The 22,007-nt window shown below is 39.7% G+C and overlaps 1 protein-coding gene across 2 annotated transcripts in view; it reads right to left on the minus strand.

The window, feature by feature from the left end:
• Positions 1–18,094: 18,094 nt before the first annotated feature.
• The window catches only part of LOC147429989 (uncharacterized), a 31,531-nt gene continuing 27,618 nt past the window's right edge, over positions 18,095–22,007 (minus strand). The window contains exons 4-5 of one of the 2 annotated variants that reach the window (XM_086496177.1): positions 18,546–18,677; positions 18,095–18,453 (exon numbers count right to left, since the gene is read on the minus strand). In XM_086496177.1, the coding sequence (XP_086352303.1) occupies positions 18,340–18,453; positions 18,546–18,677 (246 nt within the window). In that variant the 3' untranslated portion in view covers positions 18,095–18,339. The remainder of the gene's footprint in view (positions 18,454–18,545; positions 18,678–22,007) is intronic. The other variant, XM_086496178.1, reaches the window with a different exon arrangement.

Below are 22,007 nucleotides of genomic sequence, written 5' to 3' on the forward strand. Positions count from 1 at the left end.
TAAGACTCAGCAACCAGCTTCTCAGGTACCTCCACAATTGCTTCTCCAAATTGATTCTTTGTTGTTTTTGGCTGTGTTTGTTTAATCACATGTGTTGTTGATCCTTCTCCTTGCTCTAGAACCTTATTGACCTACTTAGATTCTTGTTGCTTCTGATAAAAAAACCCGCTTCCCCAATTCTTTGGGTCTATACTCATGGACCTTAATGGCCTTCCAAACTTCTTGCATGCTCTCTACCATTTTTTGCTTTACAGTTGAAAATTCTTCCTCAAACATCAACACACCATTTACATCTGCATCTTTGTGACCTTATGCATGTTTCTCTAGCTTCAACAATGGTTGAAGCCTTTGATCAAACTTTTGATTCTGGACGTGAAACTCTTTGTTCTTACTATCTAGCTGCTCCAACTCAGTTGTACTTTGACCTCCAAAGTTTGCATCCACTCCTTAAACATGCCAAGTGACATTTTAACTTTTGCCACTTCACTTTGATGTTGTGTCAGACTTTCCTGCAGCTCCTGAGTATGCTTCTCTTCTATAAGTTCCATCTTTGATTTCAGACTATCAATTAACTGAGTTTGTTTCTGCAGCAGCAAAGCTATAGATATACCAGAATTTTCTACATGTTAGACCTGAGTCGCATTTCAAACATCATTGCATGCTCCACAAAACCTTCTAAACCTATTTTATACTCCTCAAAGACTTGCTCTTGACATTCCTCATGTGCTCAATCTGATTTGTGAGACCTTTTTTTGATTCATCACTATTAAGATTGGAACAACGATCAATTTGCTTCTTCCAATTTTCTGCAATTGAAGCATATCCTTGCTTAAACCTGTGCAGCGTGAATCTGCAGCACCTTACTGAATCTGTGCAACCTGAATCTGCAGCAACGCTTGTAATCAAACATGATGGTTGAAATCCATCATCTCTGCTGCTCCTAAATTTTTGCTGCTTGATCTAACAATTTCTCCTTCAGAATAGGTTCTTTCATAGTATCATCACTCGTGAAACACAAACACCGACCTCAAATACTGACACAAAAGGTAACATATCATACCCAACAGACATACCATTACAATAGGTAATCAACAAGACAGAATGTCAGACACAAGAAACAAACAATTGCAATAGGTTCACCAAATGTGTTGGCGAAACCTTCAATGGCCTAGCGGGATCACCAAATATGTTGGTGAAGCCTTCAATGGCCCAGCGGGATCGCCAAATGTGTTGGTAAAACTTTCGATGGCCCAGCAGGATTGCCAAATGTGTTGGGGTTCAAACAACACATAAATCTCTCTCACACTCTGTCATTAAATATCTAATATCTAACCAACCCAAATGATTTTCTCATATTAAACTGATCATTTAATATGGGATAATAAACAAGAACAAGGGTTAGAATATAGACATGTGCTTACGGATCTATCCCAACACGGGGCCAATGGTAAAGGGGCCCAAATGAGAGATGGTATGTCAAAGAGCAAGGTTAACTAATGAAGCTTAAAAGACCTTAGGGTTAGCTTCATTAAAGACCTCCAATGGTTAGTATTAAAAGTCCTTTTGACCTTAAGCAAGCTAGGGTTGTGCTTGAGGTGGGAACCTGACCTAAACTTAGGCAAGCTAGGGCTGTGCTTGAGGTGGGAACCTTAAGCAAGCGGCTAGGGTTGTGCTTGAGGTGGGAACCCGACCTAAACTTAGGTAAGCTAGGGCTGTGCTTGAGGTGGGAACCTGACCTAAACTTAGGCAAGCTAGGGTTGTGCTTGAGGTGGGAGCTCCACCTAAGGTGCTTGTCATGGTTGATGACTAAGGTACTTAAGGTACTTGTCACATTTAATGAGGAAGTTGCTTGAGAAGTTTCCTATGCATGGGGGGTAAGATACTTGAGTCAAAAAGAGAACCTACACACTTAATGAGGATGTTGCTTGAGAAACTTCCTATGCATAAAAATCTCAAAGTTAGGAGAATTCTAAAAGAGCACCTGGGACACATGTCAGACTCTCACTAAGCTTAACCACATGGTGTGCTTGAATGCTATTGGTTGGGCTAAAGAGGGGTCCAATGAGCTTCTACTTCCATCTAACAAATATCTAGATATTTTCAAGCTCTCTCTCTCTAAGGGGTAAGGAGGACACTTGTCAAAAGACTACCCATGTGCTTGACTGCATGCTGCATGTGATTGGCTAAGGGGAGAGGGGTCCAATGAGCTTGTAGCATGGAAAAATTTCGCCCAAAGCAAGGAAGGGGGGTGCTAGGGGGATATACTCTACACACACACTCATTTTCAAGGCCATTCTCACTTGGTGAAAGTTGAGGAACACCACCTCCTTCTCCAAGCTTGTGAGAGTGAAAACCTACACCAACACTCTTGGCTATGGAATGCAAATCCAACCAAGAGTCATGCTTCAATGTTTAAGCTTGCCATCTTATCCATCTCCATTACTATGCTATTATGTATGCTAGCAAGAAGAGTAATGATAAGTGAGGAACTATTTCTTTCTCCTATGGAATGTTTCTTCTTCCTCTTCCCTATCCTCATTCCCCGCTAGCTCTCTCCACTTTGTAAGGTGTTTGAGGCCTTGGCACTGAGGCTTGGGATAGTTAATGCTCTCTACAAGTTTATGTTATGCTTGTGATGCATGAAGCTTTCCATCTTCATTGCATCACGTAGGTCACAAGGAACACAAAGATTGTATTGTACCAAGTCTCTCGTGATGGGAGAAATTATAATACAAATGCCTACAAGTTTATGTTATGCTTGTGATGCATGAAGCTTTCCATCTTCATTGCATCACGTAGGTCACAAGGAACACAAAGATTGTATTGTACCAAGTCTCTCTTGATGGGAGAAACTATAATACAAATGCCTATTGGAGGGGGGACCGGCTCCATATGAATCCGGTCCTCAACTATTTTCATGTTCTCTAAACTCTCTCTCTCTCTCTCTCTTGCAAAAGTATTGTTCATGCCAAGTTAACTAAGTACCATGTTTATGTTGCTACCATCAATTAAGTTCACCCGCTATGCTCACAAAGTAATCTCTCAAAAGTGCTTCACCTAATTTCCTAATTCCGCTACTCTCAAAGTTCATAGGCCATTTCCATTACACACTCATACTTTCAAACAGAGAATAGACACTCACTCCATGATCAGACTCAACAAGAACACAAACATATAACTTCAGAGTCAGCAAACAGAACATAGAGAAATATCAGACACAGCAAATAACACCATGGCTAAAGCTTCTCTAACTAAAAAACATCCCTTCAACACAGTAACACAACACATATACATTTCAGACTCAGCAAACATAGCACAAGAGCAACTTCAGACTCAATAAGAAACAATACATAGAGACAATCTGATAGAGCTTGAGAACATCACTTCTGCTCATTATAAAACCTTCTCCCTTACACTTGAGAAACACCACGACCAAACATAGTTATAATTGTCTATCCAAAAATGTTATTGGCATGAACTTCAAAATCAGTAAAATCCAACCCAATAGAAATTCGACTCAATAAATATTTTGACCCAACATTTTGACTCAACAAATAATCCAACTCAGCAAACATCAAACTCAACAGTATTTGGATCAACATAATTTGACTCAGCAGCAGAAATCTGACTAAACAAGAATCTGACTCAGCATATTATATCTAGTCAACACATGGCACGTCTCGATGGTGGATTTCGTAGAAATCTGACTCGGATCCACATATCCCTTGATCAAAACACATTCGTAGGTTTTTTTTGCATCTTTCCAACACTATTTGGATTAGTCATTGATATTTTAGACTCAGCAACAACCAGCTTCTCAGGTACCTCCAGAATTGCTTCTCCATGTTTCCATGCTTCAAGGGTCAACCTTCCCTTTCTGGCCTATGTATGACTGATGTGCAAATCATATGCAACCTATTCACTTATCATAAGGTCCATTTCATATTGTTTCTTTTTCGTGCAATTTCTATACTACTCTCAAGTCATTTTGAACATATTTTGATTTCAAAACATTATGTCGAGTTCCTTAAATGATTTCACACATTATAATAGATATTTTTTGAGCTTTTGATATGTCTATTCTCTCATTCCACAAAGGCTTCTCAGACAAAAAGATGTTGTTTCGGGGTTTACCATATTGTGGTAGTGATATGTGAACACAATTAGGACCGTCAGACATTGTTTTTCCTCTTTAGGAGTTTTTTTCCCTTCGTGCTTGTATATACGTCTATCACTTTAGAGCAAGCATTTTTTGTATTGGCACACTCATAATACTAATTTGTGTGTTGCGTGCTTTTGAGATTCTTTTTTATCATTTCTCCATTTCACGTGCATTCCTATAGTGGTTTCCTCAACAATTGATATCAAAGTAGGAGTTGACATCTAGAGAAATGTCGTCAGCAACCCTCCACCTCATGTTCTCCTATTGAGGTGATTTTTGGTGAGCATTCACAGCGTAACATAACCTCTATCTCGACCTCCGTTTCCACTATTGGTAGCATTGCCCAAGCAGTTTTGTCCTATTGTGTAATTGTTTTGATAGTGCATATTTCTGTAAAGCATGCACTTTGTAGTCTACTTTGGCTTGTGCTACATAGGATATGTTGATTTTGTGCAATTTTTCTTTGACAGAGGTAGTGCTTGCATCAAGTGTAGTCATCACCCATGGTTGAGAATTTTGATGTTTTTTGCATGTTGTCTGCTGCTAAGGACAAACTACATAGAGACAACTACCCACTTTGGGCATACATGATACAACATGTCCTTGGTGAAAAGGGTATTTTAAACGTTAAGCAGGGTTACAATGTGAAACGAGGTTCCGTGGATATAAGTTTGTGGATGATGGTATATGATCTAACAATTCTACTGGTAGGGGTTGATATGTTTAAGATTATGCATGAAGAGGTTGATATGTCGATATATGCATACTGTGATTAAAGATCACAATGAGAAGTTAATTTCAATTTGTGAGATCATTCCTAACAATACTCTTGTGCAGATAGTTCTTAATGCCTTACCATATTCTTATTTGCTTCCACAAATTTAGGCTTGTGACATAGAGTAAACCTAATGATGTGAAGGTTAATAGCTTTGTCTTTGTATTGCTACAAGACACCAAATCCAAAAAATAGGGCTAAGTAGCGTGTTATCGAATAGGCATTCATAACAGCACAACAAAAGAAGAATGTCGTTGTTTTGCCACTTTTCAATGCTTCTGCAAGTCCCCATACATGCTTCTTTGAAAGAAATACGTATGGGAGTGCATGGCTATGTGGGTGGAGCAACCTGATGGAAGTGGAGGAGTCCCTTATTATTTGGTATATGAAGAATAAGGTAAGTGTATGTACACATAGTGGACGGCTGGACACTCGAAGTTCAGCCCTGGGCAAAGGTACATCGTCTTTACCCAAATAACCTCCCACTTAGAGGTGAATGTGCCAATAAGTGGGTGCTACTAGCTAAACTACTAGTATGTACAAGAAAATAGGTGAGACACTCTCTCAACCTACACCCTCTAGCTCGCTCAATTGATAGATACATGCAACCATATTGGCGCTAGTGATAGATGAGCATGTGTATCCATGCTAGAGCCTTCATGTAAATCCCACAGATAACTCTGTTTGGTATGAATATCTCCACAATGCATCATTCTAATGTCATTCACAGCAGAAATGACAATTCCTGCTACAAATGCTCCCTGTGTAGCTGCTAGGTTGGTCCTCAATACTAGTAGGTCGTACATAAGACGTCCGAACGTTGATGACATCTACACAAACCTGGCTATACTAGCCTCCCTAGTGCTATCTGTATACAATGCATCATCAGGACTATCCATCACATATGGATATGCCATTGCCGACACAATGATGGCTATGTCCCTCTCATCCATAGGCGGAATCGTGTGTCCTAGCATCAACTCATAAGCCTCTAGCATGAGCATATCAAAGGACTCCATGTCTGTCATCTGTGCTTGTGTCTCTAAAGAGAAGACCCGCTCTAGCTCTGTCTACAAAGACTCTGACAACACCTGCTCTGTCTCACTAGAGCACTGTTGCTCTACCTTTGTCTCTATAAAATCTACTAGCACATCCTGCACAACTAAATGCTCTATCTTATGAGCATGGTGGTGCTCACCCCCATGAAGGAGACACGTCTCATCTCTTGTTCAACTCATACCTAGTAACAAAACCGAGACTATGTCAACTCATACCTTAGATACATGCATAGGATATACCAGGCCACTACACGCTCCCCTAACAATCACTAATGATCCGCAATGCATCTAGAAAGACTGTTGTCTAAGTAGTTTCTAGCACCCACAATCTACTAACTGTCTCACTGAGATCAAACTATGTCTCAGTTGAGGAACATAGCACACATGTTGTAGCGCATACGCTGCACCACTAGGCAATGACAAGCAAACATCTCTTACACTTACAATGTCAAATGCTAAACCATCGGCCAACTATACACAACAAAAGCTCCCACTAGAGAGAATGTGTTGAACCACGCATGATGTGATGTGACGTGGAAAAATGCATCCTCGTCTAGCAATCAACGGGGAGAAGTGCCACCTCTCGAAGACATGTAAGGAAGCGGAACGCTAAAGGCAAACATGACATCACCGTCACTGACATATGAAACCACTACTCTAACATGTGTCAAAACCTCATCAACATCTCACATACATCTCCGTTGCCACCTCATATGTCTGAAATAGCGACGCCTAATGTGCCTTGCGTGACCACAATGCCAACAATAAAAGTATCGACGACTACGAGAACTCCATCTCTCATGAGTCATCATTGTCGACTCTAAAACATCACACATATTAACTACCATAAGTGAATGTCAAGTGGGAGTTCAATTCGACCACTACACAATCATAACCATGTCAAAGTGGGAGTTCAACTCGACCACTACACAATCATAACCATGATCAATTGCATTGATGCACGCATATACGTAAAATGGTTCCACAATCTGTTATTTGCAGGCATACAATCTAGGACAAACGGCTTAATCGAGCGTAAATGCACAACCTGTGAAAAAACGTCCGGAATCTGGCACACACTAGGTCGTCAATCAAAAACCATGTCGATATAAAACTAGACACATAGTATAGCTAACCACTTGCGGTCATAAACGTGTCCAAGAGACGAGCGTGCTCGAAGGAGATCCACTCTAGAATGGTCCATCGGAGCCGTTATGCATCTAATGGGTGTTGCCAAAATAGGAAAATAGAAACTACCAAAGCCAAAATTGCTAAATCAAGGTTGAGATGCTAGGGATGAACGAGAAAACCATTGGAGCAAATCCGCTCCAAAATGGGCATGGGAGGGGAGCTCATGGTAAGGCTACACTAGAGGAGATCCAAAATTCTCTTGCTCACTTTTGCTATGTCGAAGCCACTCCTTGATGTTGCCTTCCCCCGTCAAACGGAAGTCGCTAGCCAAATTGCCAAGAAACAGAAAAACAAGTAACGACTGATCCAAAAATCCATCCTTGTCATGTTGCAAAGGATCAGTGAAAGACTTTCACATTTTTGGAGCCAAGAAGATAGTGAAGGAGGTCTTAGTGCAGCATGTTTACATGCATAAGGAGGTTCACCTCCATCCCAAGTACTCAAATCTTGCTCTACACATAGCTAACTATAAGTGGTTCATATGTACACACTAGATTATTTCCACTTTGCTTTGGCTTGTTTGTGGTTCTTTGCTTGTTTTTTTTTCTATGCATGTTTTGTCACCTATTCTCATTACAGACATGTATCCCTCAAGCATAGAGAAATGGAAACCAAAATTTCAGCAAAAACTGAAAGACTATATTGGGAGCTACACAAGAGCTAGAGCCAATGAAAGTTATGGAATATACCAGGAATGTAATGTTTGCTTTTTACAAAAAATATGTAATGTTCTCAAAGAGAGAATATGTAATATTTACAAAATGCTCTCAAGGAGAGAATATATAATGTTTACAAATTGTTTTCTATTTACAAAGTATTGGTTAACATAATGCAAGTTCTATTTACAAAGTGTTGGTTCACATAATTTTTTTGGGAGTTCTGGGAGTCGTAGGACTTTTTCTTGTGCTTACCTCTATTCTTCTTGGGCTCTTTCTTGGTGTGTTTGGCTCTTCTTCTTTCTTTTTGTCCTCCTTGAGCTCTAGCTCTTTTGGAGTTTTCTTTTGCTTATCTTTCACACTTTGTTTTCTATTTACAAAGTGTTGGATCACATAATGTTTTTGGGAGTTCTGGGAGTCTTAAGAATCTTTCTTGTGCTTACCTCCTGTGTTCTTTTTGGGCTCTTGCTTGATGTGTTTGGCTCTTCTTCTTTCTTTTTGTCCTCCTTGAGCTCTGCTTCTTTTGGTATTTTCTTTTGCTTATCTTTCTTCTTTTTTGTGGACTTTGGTTCTTCTGATGTCTTTCTCTGCTTCTTTTTTGTCTCTTTCGTTTGCTCCTCTTTGACACGTGTTTGTGTTTTTCTAGGGCTCTTTTTGGGGGCAACGTGCTCCTTTAAAGGCCTTCTTCTCTTCCTTTGGAACTTCCTCTACCTTGGGCTTCTCTTCTTCACTATGCCAGCACCATACCTTTACATTGAAGATCTCACGTCATCCATGAGCTTTGCGATGGGAGGAAATTGCTCAATTGCCTCTATCAGCCTTGAGGGAGTCCTATTAACAAAGATTCAAAGCATTGGCTTAACAAAAGACAAAATAACTAAAAGTGGGAGCACTGGCTTAACTATCGGACAATTACAATTTTAGCCTAACCATTCCATGGTGTCCCTCAAGGGAGTTCAATTTTTATTAGTGATATCAACTGCTATATGACTCCAGTGTGAGTTGTGGCAAGAGCATTGGACATTGTCAAAATCCTCAAAGATTAAACCCTCATATTAAACGAGGGTTGCAAAAAAACATACCTCTCATGATAGGGATAGAGAAGGAGCTCACAAGTTTCAAAATTAACATTGGCTAGCTAATTCTTTATGTCAGAATTAGTTCTCAAAAAATGAGAGATGGTCGGATCAACCACCTGCACTTTATGTTGGACATATAACTTATAATAATGCATCAATAATCTAAAAAACAATACAGAGAACAATTATTAACTGTCAACAATCTACAAAAAGAAAACACAAAGAATAGTTTGATGGAAGGAAAACCTCAAGGATGCCAAGAAAATAAAGTCATTGATATAGCTCAAAATTACAATAAATCTCATTTTTTTAATCAATCTTCTCTATTTTGCCGAAAATTTTGAGTGAGACTTACAACCACAATGATGCTTAGATGGCATAAAAGTGCATTTTTTCTTTGATTTTTTTTCAAATCATTTTTAAAAAATGAAATTTTCTTCAAACATGTGTCCTTCCTACGCATTTTTGAAGGCCATAACGGGCCTCCAACTACAAAGAAATTGCGTAGGGAGGACACATCTTTCAATTAATTTTGTGCTCTCTCTATGCGAATTTTTTGTTGTCCCCCGAGCCTTCTAAAATCGTGTAACAAAGATGCATATTAAGAGCATAAAATTTTGATCGAGTTTTTTGACATGTGTCCTCTTTGCGTGAATTATTTGATGTCGGCGGACGCTCCTCCAGGGCTTTTGAAATCGCACAAGGACACATGTTGGGAGTATATGATTTTGGTTGAGTTTTTTAAACGTGTCCTCTTTGCGCAAAATATGCAGGTACGACTCTTCGTGCATTGTAGTTTTGTATAGGAACAACACACACACACACACACACATATATCTCAAATACGTAATTGCTTATATATATAGAGTGTTGAAATATGTTGTCATATTTATGGTTGATTGCCTTTCTCTTTTTGTAGAAAAGGTGTCTAGCAGGAAGAGTTTGGAAGGTATCGACATATAAGAGGTTGAAGAGACAAGTGATGATAGGTTGATGGACCTACTCTACCAAGTCAAGCAGCTATCAAGGTTTTTATAGACCTTACAAAGGAGCACAAGGTTGGCAATTTTGTACACCTTAATGATATTTTTAAAGTAGGAATCTCAACAAAGAGCACAAGCTCCAAGAAGTTGGCATTACTCGAAGATGATTGGAAGAAAGTTCATAACCCCCGTGAGTGGCATGAAAAGTGTGATCTTAAGATTGTGATTGAAGACATTGCATTTTTCTCTTTTTAGTAAGTCTTATTTCAATAGAGAAAGGAGATTCCAAGCCCTTATAAATCACAACATTTGTCAATGAAAAAGATGTTGAAGAAACGCTGAAGATTTCATAGAAGAAATGGAGAAGCTCCAAAGAAAAGAGATTTTGGATGTGGCATAGTTCAAGGCAAGGAACATCACCAAGGTAAAGAAGTATATTCATACTCCATAGGAAGAGCTTGATCCCTTGTTGTGCACAACAACCATTCCCACCTACAAGATAAACACTAAGGAGTATCTACTACTACATGATATACAAAGTCTCTTTGATATAAGAGAGGACTATTGGCTTGCTATTTTTGCAGAGTGGACAGAGCATGATAAAGGCGTTGTGGACTACAACACACCCTATCCATTGTCATTGCTGGATACGAAATCCAAAAATTTCATTGATCAGTCTCATGTTGAAGAGCATGTACTAAATTTTTTCAAAGCTATGGAGAGCAAGGGCTTTCCACATAGAAGAAGTTCAAACAAATTCAAAACATATTGAAAATTGAGTACATGGGCAAAGAAGTTTCAAGAGAGAGCACAAAGAATAAACGGAGCATTTCCATTGACCTTTGGGAAGAGGACCTTTTTGAAGATGATGAAAACCCTAACCTAAAATAGTATTTTTGCAAGCACATAGTTTACGCTAGTGAAACTTTGTTTCCTTTACAACTAATTTGAGGTTTTTTTTTGCAAAGATTAGTATTGTGAACCTTGAAAGGTTTCTAGGAAGAGGGAAGGGATCCATGCCTTTGGATCTAAAGAGGGATTACAATTTGGGCCATTACATTGGGAAGCTCAATAAGGAAACAATAGCTATCTACCATAGGAAGCTTTCCCAATCACCTACTCTCCCCATACTTGCAGTACTGGCTGTGTCAAGGGTGGCAGGTTCACATCCAATACGAATTGGGGTGTACAAAATCATACTTCTTGAAAAGAAAGAGGCCATTAATGTATTTGGACTTGCTCCAGGATTTATGGGCTCAAGAAGTGTGTACTATGGTACTATGGTTAGTTATGCCCTTGCCTCTTCTGGTGACATAGGCAAGTAATTGCAGGGTTACAAGAAGCAAGAGTACTTGAAGTGGAGGGGGAAAAATAAAAATCTCGATGTTGGCTCAAGCAGCCAGAAGTGATCCTTGTCTTATTTCCCATTTTTTACCTTGTCTCTCTCTAGTGGAAAGCCATTGTAAAAACCCTTTACTTGCAGATGTTCTACTTTATGCATCTTTCTCTTTTTGTAAACTCCTTTCTGTAGCTGGAGCAACATCAAAATTGTCTAATAAATTTTTGGCTTCTTGTGATTTGGTTCTACTCCACACTTGTCTATAAAACCAGTGTAATACTTCAAGTAAGCTATTAGCTTTTTGAGCTCCTCCACCATGTGTAGTATGTTTGAAAAACTTGGTTCTTGCCTAATAGTGGGACTTCTCCATACCTTGAGTAGGTCAGATTGACAAAATTTCATACTTAATTATAAACCAAGGAGGGTGATTGTAGATAATATGCTGCACAAAAAAGATAATTTCTTTAGCCACTTATGCAAGTATTAAAGCAAATTAGTAGAATCAAAATTCATAATTATTACCATGTAGTGTGTTAAATACTTTGAGATCCAAGCATTTTTCATATCTTTCTTGAATCTTTTTTAAAGTTGGAGAGTTCATTCTTTTCCCAATGACTTTTATCATAGTAATAGAAGACTGCATCCAAGGCTTCCCACACTTTTGCCTTCTTGTTTCTTGCTCTTCCATCAACTCCATGGTCCTTCACAACATTGTGTAGAGCCTTCCATTGGTTATACTGGACTTTAGATCAACCCTTACCCAAATTTTCATGGAATCCTAAGAATTTCATGGCCTTCACCACACCAATAGAATCTTTCCTAGGAACATTATTTCCACCAGATGACCTCTTGGGGTCTGATTCATATTCCATACATAAAGTCCAATGTTAAACAATACCCTTTCAATACTTTCTATGGCAGTTTCTCTGGCTGATAAAGGTCGTATTGTCCATGCAAACCCTATGCAAAGGTGCATAATGGTGGATATTTGAAAGGGAAATATGTAAAAAAACTTGAAAGCTTGGATCTTTAGAGTGTCTATATGGGTCTTTATTCCAATTAGCACTAGATTCAACTCTTTTGTTGCACCCATGCAGTAGATACAGGGTCTTTTGGCATGGTAACCCTTTGAAACATTGTACGTACACTTTAGTGTCTTTAGGTCTCCCCCCATCATGTGCCATTCCACCTTGTACCTATCAAAACCCTCAACATCTAACTCCTCCCCATTCTATTGGGCTTTGACTATTGCAAGGATACTAGTGTGGTGGAGCACTCAATTTAACACATTAAAATCCTCACTATCGACCTCAAAAGTATCCAGAAACCACATGTTCTTCTCTCACTGCACACTAACCTTTTTAGGGTTTTTTTCCCTCTGTGGTATCGAGAGCTCTATTCATGAGGGCTATAGATACTTTCAAGTTTTCTACCCTTTACAATTTCAATTTCATTTGATCACAAAAATGGCTTGCCCATTCACCTCAGCTTGTTGAAGATCATCTAATTTTATCATGGCCCTCTACAAAGTTTTCAAGTCAAAGAATAGATTGTTGAAAAATTTAAACTTGAGATATTTCTTCTTACCAGGATACACATCATTGATGTGGAAAAACTCTCCAAGCATCTCCATGACCCTAGAATTAACTCTCACCGCCGGGCTTGTTGAACAACTGATGGATTTGGTAGCAAGGAGCCCTTCACTCTTGACTGCTTTAAGTTTTTATTGATGATCTTAAACAACTTTCAATAACCCACCTTACTAATTCCAACTTTGAACATTGTCCATAGTGCCCCGAACTTTGTCCTTGTCCAAGGTAGAACTCTGCAAAAATCCGTTGATACATTTGCTCCTAGCCTTCTTAAATCTTCTTTCATCCAATAGGTTGCAAGTAATATTTAGTGGAATACTTCACAAAATGATTGTGATGCACCTCTCTTGTTTCCTTGTGAAACGGCATAAAAGCGAAATGAAAATAACAAAAATTCTACTAATTACATTTTAAAAAAGAACTCTCAAGTCTCCTAAGAAATATAATTTAATGTGGTTTCAATGCATAAAATGAAGTAGAGATTACCAAAATACCCCTGTAATTTATGGAGATTCCCAAAATACCCCTCAAATTTGAAAAATTCCCAGTCTATCCCTCATATTTAGCAAAAATTTCTAGAATGCCCTTCAATTTTCCCAAATACCCCTAATTAACCTCACAAACATCTCTAAAAACAATTTATTTTCCCTCTCCATGGGGAGATTGGTTCTCTTCAATCGAAGATGACAGAACTATGGTATTGAGGGCTCTTTAGATGAAATCATTCATCATTTTTGAATATGGATGCCTCTATTTGTGAGCTCATTGGTGAATACTTCTGTCCAAGATGCTAAAAGATTGATCTCCATTGTTATAAACATTAGACTTTGCAAAGATTGAGGCAAATCCATCCCAAAATGATGCAAGGATATATTGAGAATTTAAAAATTTTAAGGGGTATTTTGAAAATTTCCACAAATTACAGGGGTATCTTCATAATTTTTTCTAAAATGAATGTGTGTGTGTGTGTGTGTTTTGTTGTTTTTAAACTTATACTTATACACAAAAGAACATAACAATTCAAAAGACAGTTGGCTTTAGACAAAGAACAAGGATTAACACAAAAATGATTCAGTCTTTGATTAAATTTTTGTACATCATAGTGAGAATGAGATATCATTCTAGTGATTTGTACATAAGATAGTCAACAACAACTGATAGTAAAGTGACAAAAGCCAAGTTTGACGGTGAGGATAGCAACAAAGCCAAAAAGATCCTAAGTAAAGATAGAGTCCTCAAGTGCATGCATATAAACAAGACAACAGAGGAAGCTTTGAATACATTTTAAAGGTGTCAACGAACCCTATGAGTTGTTAGACATCTCCTACTTAAAACCTTTTTACACTTATATATACCATCCATGAAGTTAAATACAACAAGTATCCATTCAGAAAAAATGTTATGAGTCTCTCACAGTGAGATCAAGAGGCCATTACCCCTCCTTATCAAGTGTAAAGTGTGTTTCTTTTTTAAAAAAAATCCTTTTACGCTTATGATTAAAAGGCCATCAATCTTTCTGATCCAAGTCGAATCTTTATAGTAGGTTGTAAAAGTAAGTAGTTACCCCATTTTTGTAAAAGAAAGTATATATATTAATTAAATTTAGTTCTGATTAAAAGACCACCCCTTTTGATCCAAGTGTTTTACCCATTTTTATCCCATGGTGCCTTTTTGTCAAACTACTTCATGTTTGATGTTCTTGTTTCCAATGAAATCTTAAGGTCAAAAAATGGTTATTCACTTCTTAGTCAAACATCTGTGGTTTAATCACTTCTTAGTTTAAAAATGGTTTTTATGCAATACAATTGACTAGTTTTCATAAATATAGTTCAAAAGTTACAAATGTTAAATCATTCCTAATCAATAACATATGTACAAGCTAGGTAGCAAAAGGATTATCAACCAAGTAATTTGCAAGTTATGAATTAGCAATCATTAAAGTAATATCATGTCTAACATCAAAAGACTACCGAGTGGGAAGCCTAACAACCCCAAATCAGCCAAGTATTCGAAGCCATGAAGTGGCCATCAACAAGTATCCCAAACCAGCAAGTGGCATTATTTCCATCTTTTACTCAATCAACCCCATTAGTAAGGTCCACTCTCAGTGTTAACCAAAAGGTATGCCAATCCACTACCCAGTAGTTTAGCCAATAGTTATGCCAAGCAAAACCTACATGTGAAGTAGAAATCTCCCATTTTAGAGTCAGTAAAACTATATGCTAACAGCCAACATGCACCAACTAATTAATGCAATTATGCAATACACCTAAAAGTTTTAAAAAATAAACTTATGAGTTAAATCATTCCTAGTCAAATCATCGGTATATATAGTAAAATAACCATGAGATCATCGGCCAGAAGTATAAAGGTGTTATTATCTTGTCATTAGGCAAGTTATGAGCCATCAATCACCAAAGTATGTGCTATTGGTTAACATACCCTTTAAATCCTCTCTTTTTTTTGACAAATATGAGTCTTGTAAGCTTTGACAACCACCTGGCAAGGTTTAGTTAAACCCAAACCACATCCATACTTATCAACCACATCACAACTAGCCAGCATCTCAAGTATTATCCCCAAGGGAATGAGAGTATCCACCAAAAGATCAAACCATATCATGTTTTAAAGACCATATTACAATGTAAAGAGAATATCACAGCAACCATTCCTCAAGTGTAAGTCACCATTCCTCAAGTGTAAGTCTGGCTTCACTAAAAGAGACCAATAGAGTATAAACTCAGCAAAAGAGACCAATAAACCAAAGTATAAGGAGAATCATTTAAGTATAAACCAAGAACCAGTAAAGCCTTTCATTGATTTTAGATCCTATCCATCCTAGTTTGATCAAAGCAAACCTTAGAGTGCAAACTCTAGATCAAACTAGTGCTACCAAGATGATTTATAATTCAACTAAGCTCAGAAATAAAACCATAATGTCTATTTGTATGAGCCAACAAAGGAAACCAACTATTCTCAAAACATCAATATAAGCCAAAGTTCTGACCGTGAGTCATAATCCTAGCTATTCAAACCTATAGCCAGATTGAATTTCTTCAATGTCATAACCTATGAAGACGAGAATCGACTCTCGATAATGTCCTGCCATAGCAATCATTGTCCATGTAAGCTTCGACAACCAGCTAGCAAAGTTTAGTTAAACCAAAACCAAAACCAACCTCATTAACCACAGCCAAACTAGCCAACCATCCCCAAGTGTAACCGCTACAAGAGTGAGAGTATGCAAAATCAAGCCTATTGTCAAATGAAGGAGAAGCTTATCCCATAATAACTAAAATGTAAATTCGAGGACTAGTCGAGATTCCTAGTAGCTATCAGATCAGCAATATAGAAGGGAAAATTGGATCAAATTACAATTATAGTACAAGTGTCATAATCAGCAGCATGGGAAGCAATAGTCAAGCCATGATCTTTACCTATACATTAGAAGTAATAACCATCAAAGATATGCTAAGTAATTGCAACCAATCGCAAGAGTAGGGCCTAAGACTGTAGTACAAAACTCGGAAAAATAAATCTCATTCACATAAGATGAGCACATTCCAATATCAACAATATAAGTGATCCCCGGTTTTGTTATGCAATCTAAAACAGCAATATCAACCCGAGTTCAGTTTATCCCAAAGTCCTAATGCACCTTGCATATTTCCAAAGTAAACCTAGCCCTAGATAGGTTTTGAAATAAATGTCACCAAGGTATGCAACACGGGTAAGCCATGAGTGTTGGTAAGCAAGTAAAACAATCCAAGCCAACAATTGGTCAGCATCATAGAGAGAAGTATTTGAATTTTTCAATTAATCACAACCACTACGACTGTATATCAAATCGAGAACTGCCCAAAGTAATCCCAAGGGAGTAAATGATCCAAGCAGACCACAACCACATCAGCATGAACTTCGCCTTAAAAAGTGGAAAATTTTACCCAAATCTGAGAGGGATCAATGGGAAGGAGGCAACATTGTTCAATCAATCCAAAAAAAAATGTGTTAAAGTAATCAAACCGCAAGTCTCCTTGTCGTGGTAAGTGCAAAACCAAAAGATAACAGAGATTATAACTTTCTAAACAGCAGCATGCGGACAGTATACAACCCAAAGATGCCCAGAAGCATTCCCTCAAAGCGGCCATGACATCGTCACCAACCAATCCAAGCAACAACCATCAAAAGCACAGCCAAGAATGGTGTTAAAAAAAAAAACAGACCAAAACAAAGAGATCAGTTCAACCTCAACCAGTAGAGAAAATGCATCAGCACAGAAGTCAAATCAATGTGGGGAATCATTTAATGCTAAATAAATCAAATCACAGCTGCCATGGTAAAAAAACAACAGTATAAAGAAATTTTGGCACCAACCTAAGAAGAATCTCCCTACTCAAAGATCTCCATAGCAAACGAGTACACGGCGACCCTCTCTCATAAAATGCAACATAAAGCAATCATTCAAGGCTAAATGAGGGGAGAAAGCCCTCACCTTTGGTTGAATAGGTAACTTATCCACCCTCACAATTTCGAGACCAGGAAAGCACCCAGGAATCTAGTAGGGCAACATAAATAATGTTCCAGATCCGACGAATCTAGCAACATTGCAAGCATCGACTGTGTGAGTAATGCCAAAGCTTCGGTACAAGAGAGACAACCCATATGCAGGGCCTGACACGAGTATAGAGTCTCAATCCGTCACACGGCATCTGAAGATGCTATGCATAGAGGGGAAAAGGAGGGTGGTACAAAAAAATGCTACAGATCTCGTCATCAAGCAAAATAGCGCAGCAAGCAGTATTACGGGTGCACAATGAAAGGCATGAGGAAGCGGACGGTAATGAACGCTCTATTTAGCATAATGCCACCAAATGCTAGGTGTAAAAACTCTTGGTATCACACCCAATGGAAATGTTAATTGTTAAGGGAAGGTCAAATATGTGCTTAAAGTTAATAGTCGGCGGGGTACCATCAAGCACTGCTTAAAATTGACTATAGCTTAAGCTACTATATAATCATGCAAGGTCGTTAGGTGCAAAAGCTGACAGGCAGCTTAGATAGACCAAGCTCAGGATAGGGCCCACTAGAGGTGAGAGATTTTAAGGCCTTTAAAAGCACCAAGTGGGTCATACTTAGTACTGGGGGAATCCAAAGTATAGGGTATGTCATTATTAAGCCACACATGCCAGTGACCTGTGGGTGTGTGTGTGTGTGTGTGTGTGTGTGTGAGAGAGAGAGAGAGAGAGAGAGAGAGAGAGAGAGAGAGATTCCACGTTACTTTATTAAGTCTGAAAATTCTTTTGATTCCATGAAGAACTCGTGACACAGCACTCAAGTATGTGTCGCTAGATACATGATGAACCAACTTTGCCCTTGTAGCTGAAGCCTCAGATTTTTCCACAGTTCTGGCACAAACAACCTGAAGTCTGAGTGGCATTTATAATGACGTCTTTACACTCATGCAAAAAGGACTGCAGAGAAGCTCGACAAAAACAAGAGTTCCCTTAAATAGCTCCTAATTCCTTAAGCAATGAAGTATGCAAAGGGCATGGATCACTTAAGCCAGAATTTAATGCCTTCTTTGAAAGCTCGTAAAACCAACCGTTCCTCCACTCAAACTGCAAAAGAAAGCCTCATTCATGTTAACCACTATCACAGTTCTCGACACAGCATTAACCCGTAGAAACCGAGTACAACCAGAAAAGCTCACCTCTTTCAAAGCAGTTGGAAAATGAGCTACTGAGCGAGCATACGCACATAACCTCGCTTCCACTCCGGCATCAAACGTCAGACTTTTAGCACTGGCTGCTGCTTCAGCAAGCTCCTTAATGAGAGCAACCACCTGGAGATGAAACAAATGAGATAAGTACTTGTTTACCAATAGTTAATTTTATGCAAACACTGTTCCTGTTCTCGAAACAGGAAATCTTATCCGATGGGAAAATTAGTTTGCCTCTCTCTCATGAATCAAACTTGCCAGCAGAATGGTAGCTCAGCTGATATGGTGCGTTCAAGTTGTGGGTTCTCATGCTAGAGTTTTGGAGGTCATCTTTGGAGGTCATCCAGCTGGGATTTTGTCCCGGTAGGCCACTTGCAGGCCTACTGGGTTCTCATGATAGAGTTTTGGAGGTCATGCGTCTAGATCAAGTGACTGAGGGCTTCTTTATCGCTGTGCCCACCCTTGTAAGGCTTTTCTAGGCATGTGGGAGGATTTTCCAAAGTTTATCCCAGTAGGCCACTTGTAGGCCTTCATGTTGGGAGCCCTATTTTATGCTTTTTAACTTCATATTCCAATTTATTTGGCATGGGGTATTTGTAGGTAGTCGGCCATTTTGTCTAGACCCCTATTATAGGGAGGGCACCCCCATTCTGGCAGAGTTATACAGCCTTGTATCTCTCTCTCTCTTAAATGCAGAGTTTGCTCAGCGGGGCTTGTCTTCTCTATCTCTTTCCTCCCCCCCCCCCCCCCCCCCCTCTCTCTCTCTCTCTCTCTCTCTCTCTCTCTCTCTCTCTCTCTCTCTCTCTAAGGTCTCTTGGGATAGTTTCCTACGACATTAAAACTCTCTTCTTCTTCTTCTTCTTCTTCTTCTCTTGTCACCACAGCTTGACATCTGAACCCCCGGCTGGCCAGCTCCTATTGCCTTTCAACATTGTGGCTGGCAAACCAGCACTACTAAAAGAGGGAGCCTTGCTTCGAAAGTAAAGCCTCAGCCACTGCAAAGTTTCACAGTGTTTTGTATAAGTCATGTTTGTTCCTTGCCAGACACAATGTGCTTTGAACTCCGACCCACGGGTCCAAATCAAGTATTGGAAGCACCACTTGCCCCTCTCTACTGCTCACATTCCTCTCTTTGGCTAAAGCATGTTGCATCACCCACCAACAAACTAGAAGGATGCAACTTTTGCCAGTGTAGACTGTGCCGCACCGGCAAACTTCGTTGAGTCCTTGGTAGAATCATTGTCACTATTGTCCTTTTCAAGCTTGCCTTTGCCTTTATTCATTTGCAAGCTCTTACCTTTGCCTTTCGATATACATTCCCAAGACAAATGACCACAATTGTAACTCTGGCTCCGAGACTACTTTTTAGCCTCCAATACAGCATGCATTGATTCATCACTTCTCGAAACTTGAAACTTGCCTTGGGAGAGTAAGGTAGCTTCCTTCTCGACGAGAAAAGAGCTAAGATCATCAAAATCCAGCTTTTCCTTCTTGATTTGCAAGCGTAATGCCCATGCACTATCTTTGTCACGTGACACATCCAACCCTATGTGTCCGTGGACAGGCTACACCATAGCAGGGTTCCCGTCAGTCCAGTCACTTTAGATTAGTAGTGATCTGGCACTTTTGTGAGTCTATTCGTAGACCGTGCATGTCCAGTCACTTAGTGTAGATGCATATCCTCTGGTTGCGCACCGCATTAGCATGAGCATTTCCATCAGATTCCATCAGAGTCAAATTGGGGATTTTTCAAGTGACTTTATCCTATTTTTCCTTATATTTAACATTTTTCATTTATTTATTAAGTGACTTTTGTTGGGTACTCAGTAAGGCAAATTGGGTAAGTTAATATATAAGCAAACCCAAGTTAGCACAAATTGGCAGATGAACAAGGAGCACAGCAGGCTTCCCCAAGCAACAAGTGTCGCTCCCTCTCTCAGCAAGACCCTCCCCAAGCCCTTGGCGAGGCCACTCCATCAGCCAGCGTTTTCACCATCGCTTGCCCTCTCCCTCCCTTGGCGCTTCCCAGAATCAGCCCATCGCCATCCATGTCCCCACTTGCCTGGCGTTTTTACCATCAACCGGCAGCAGCTCCCACAGTTTACTAACGCTAGCAACCCTTGCAGATTCTCAGCGAATTCAGCCTCAAAACGCAGCAAAGCTTCAGCCCTTCAGCCTGTGGAAAACCAGCGTTTTTATCTTCAGTTTCAGCCATTGAAAAACGCAGCAGATCCTCAGCGTTTTCAGCCGGCAACAGTCCCATCAAAAACGCAACCTAACCCTTGATCTCCGCGTTTTATTTCAGCCTAGAACCATCGGCCAAAACAGGGATTTTCAGCCACAAGAATCAGTCCCAAGATCACCCAAATCTTCAGCCATCAAGCCTTTGTGGACAGCAGATAAAAGAGCATCGAATTCAGCCCTAAGGTCTTCATCGTCGTCATCGACAGAGCCCCCATTTGCATCAGTCCATTGCATATGCATAGTACACCTTTGTGCAATCAAAGTAGACCACTCTCGCCGGCGAAAGTGGGGCCTTCGGAGGAGGGTTTTACAACCTCTCGGGTGTCGTATCTCTTTTCTCTCCTTCTCTCAGTCTCATTCACTGGCACGCACAATATCCACTCACTTTGTTCGTGATCATAGCACTCTCCATAAAGACGGAAGGCTCTCTCCTTCCCTAAGAACTAAAAGGAACCTTGAGCAAATATAGATCACTAATCTTGAGAAAATACAACATTCATTCCGCTGCACCTTACATTGGTATCAGAGCTTTGGAAGTGTTATGCATTACTCAAGAAAGAACCACAAGAATATTTTTTTTTCTTGTTACGGTCGCACGAACCCAAGTTTACTTGGGCGTGGCGATTCCTAATCGTGTTTTGTTGAAGAGTGACAGGAATCCCAAGAAAGAAGGGCTTGTCCAGCCTCCCCTTGTGTCTCCTTTCACTCGTTGAGAGCGGACCGTGCACTTAGCGGCCGGCCAATCTACGTGAGGTGGGAAAAAGCAACCTTGGTGTGAGCGCAAGGCCGCCAAGGGGTACGCCCGCAGAAAGGAGTAGAACTCAGGTGAAGAGAAGATCCTTCTCCAACGCGATTTGCAAGCAAAAGAACACCTCAAGAACCTCAAGAACCTCAAGATCCTCAAGAACCCAAGATTCTCACGAATCAAGGACCTCAAGAACCTCAAGACCCTCAAGAACCCAAGTTCCTCGCGAGCTTAAGACCCCAAGATCATAGTGCATGGTCGTCACCCGAAGCGGAATGGATACTTCGCATACAGGTGATGAGCATGAGAGAGGCGACGAAAACTCGTCCCCACCCGGAGATGATTTCTTCAACCCTCCCCCTTCGCCATCTATGCCACCAAGTGCACCAAACCCTATGGAGGCAATGGTCAAGCACATGATGGCCATGATGGATAGACAATAAGCAAATCGCCTTGCTCAGGAA

This window comes from Adiantum capillus-veneris, chromosome 22, assembly GCF_014529385.1.
Source record: "Adiantum capillus-veneris isolate H3 chromosome 22, ASM1452938v2, whole genome shotgun sequence".
Classification (NCBI taxonomy): Eukaryota; Viridiplantae; Streptophyta; class Polypodiopsida; order Polypodiales; family Pteridaceae; genus Adiantum; species Adiantum capillus-veneris.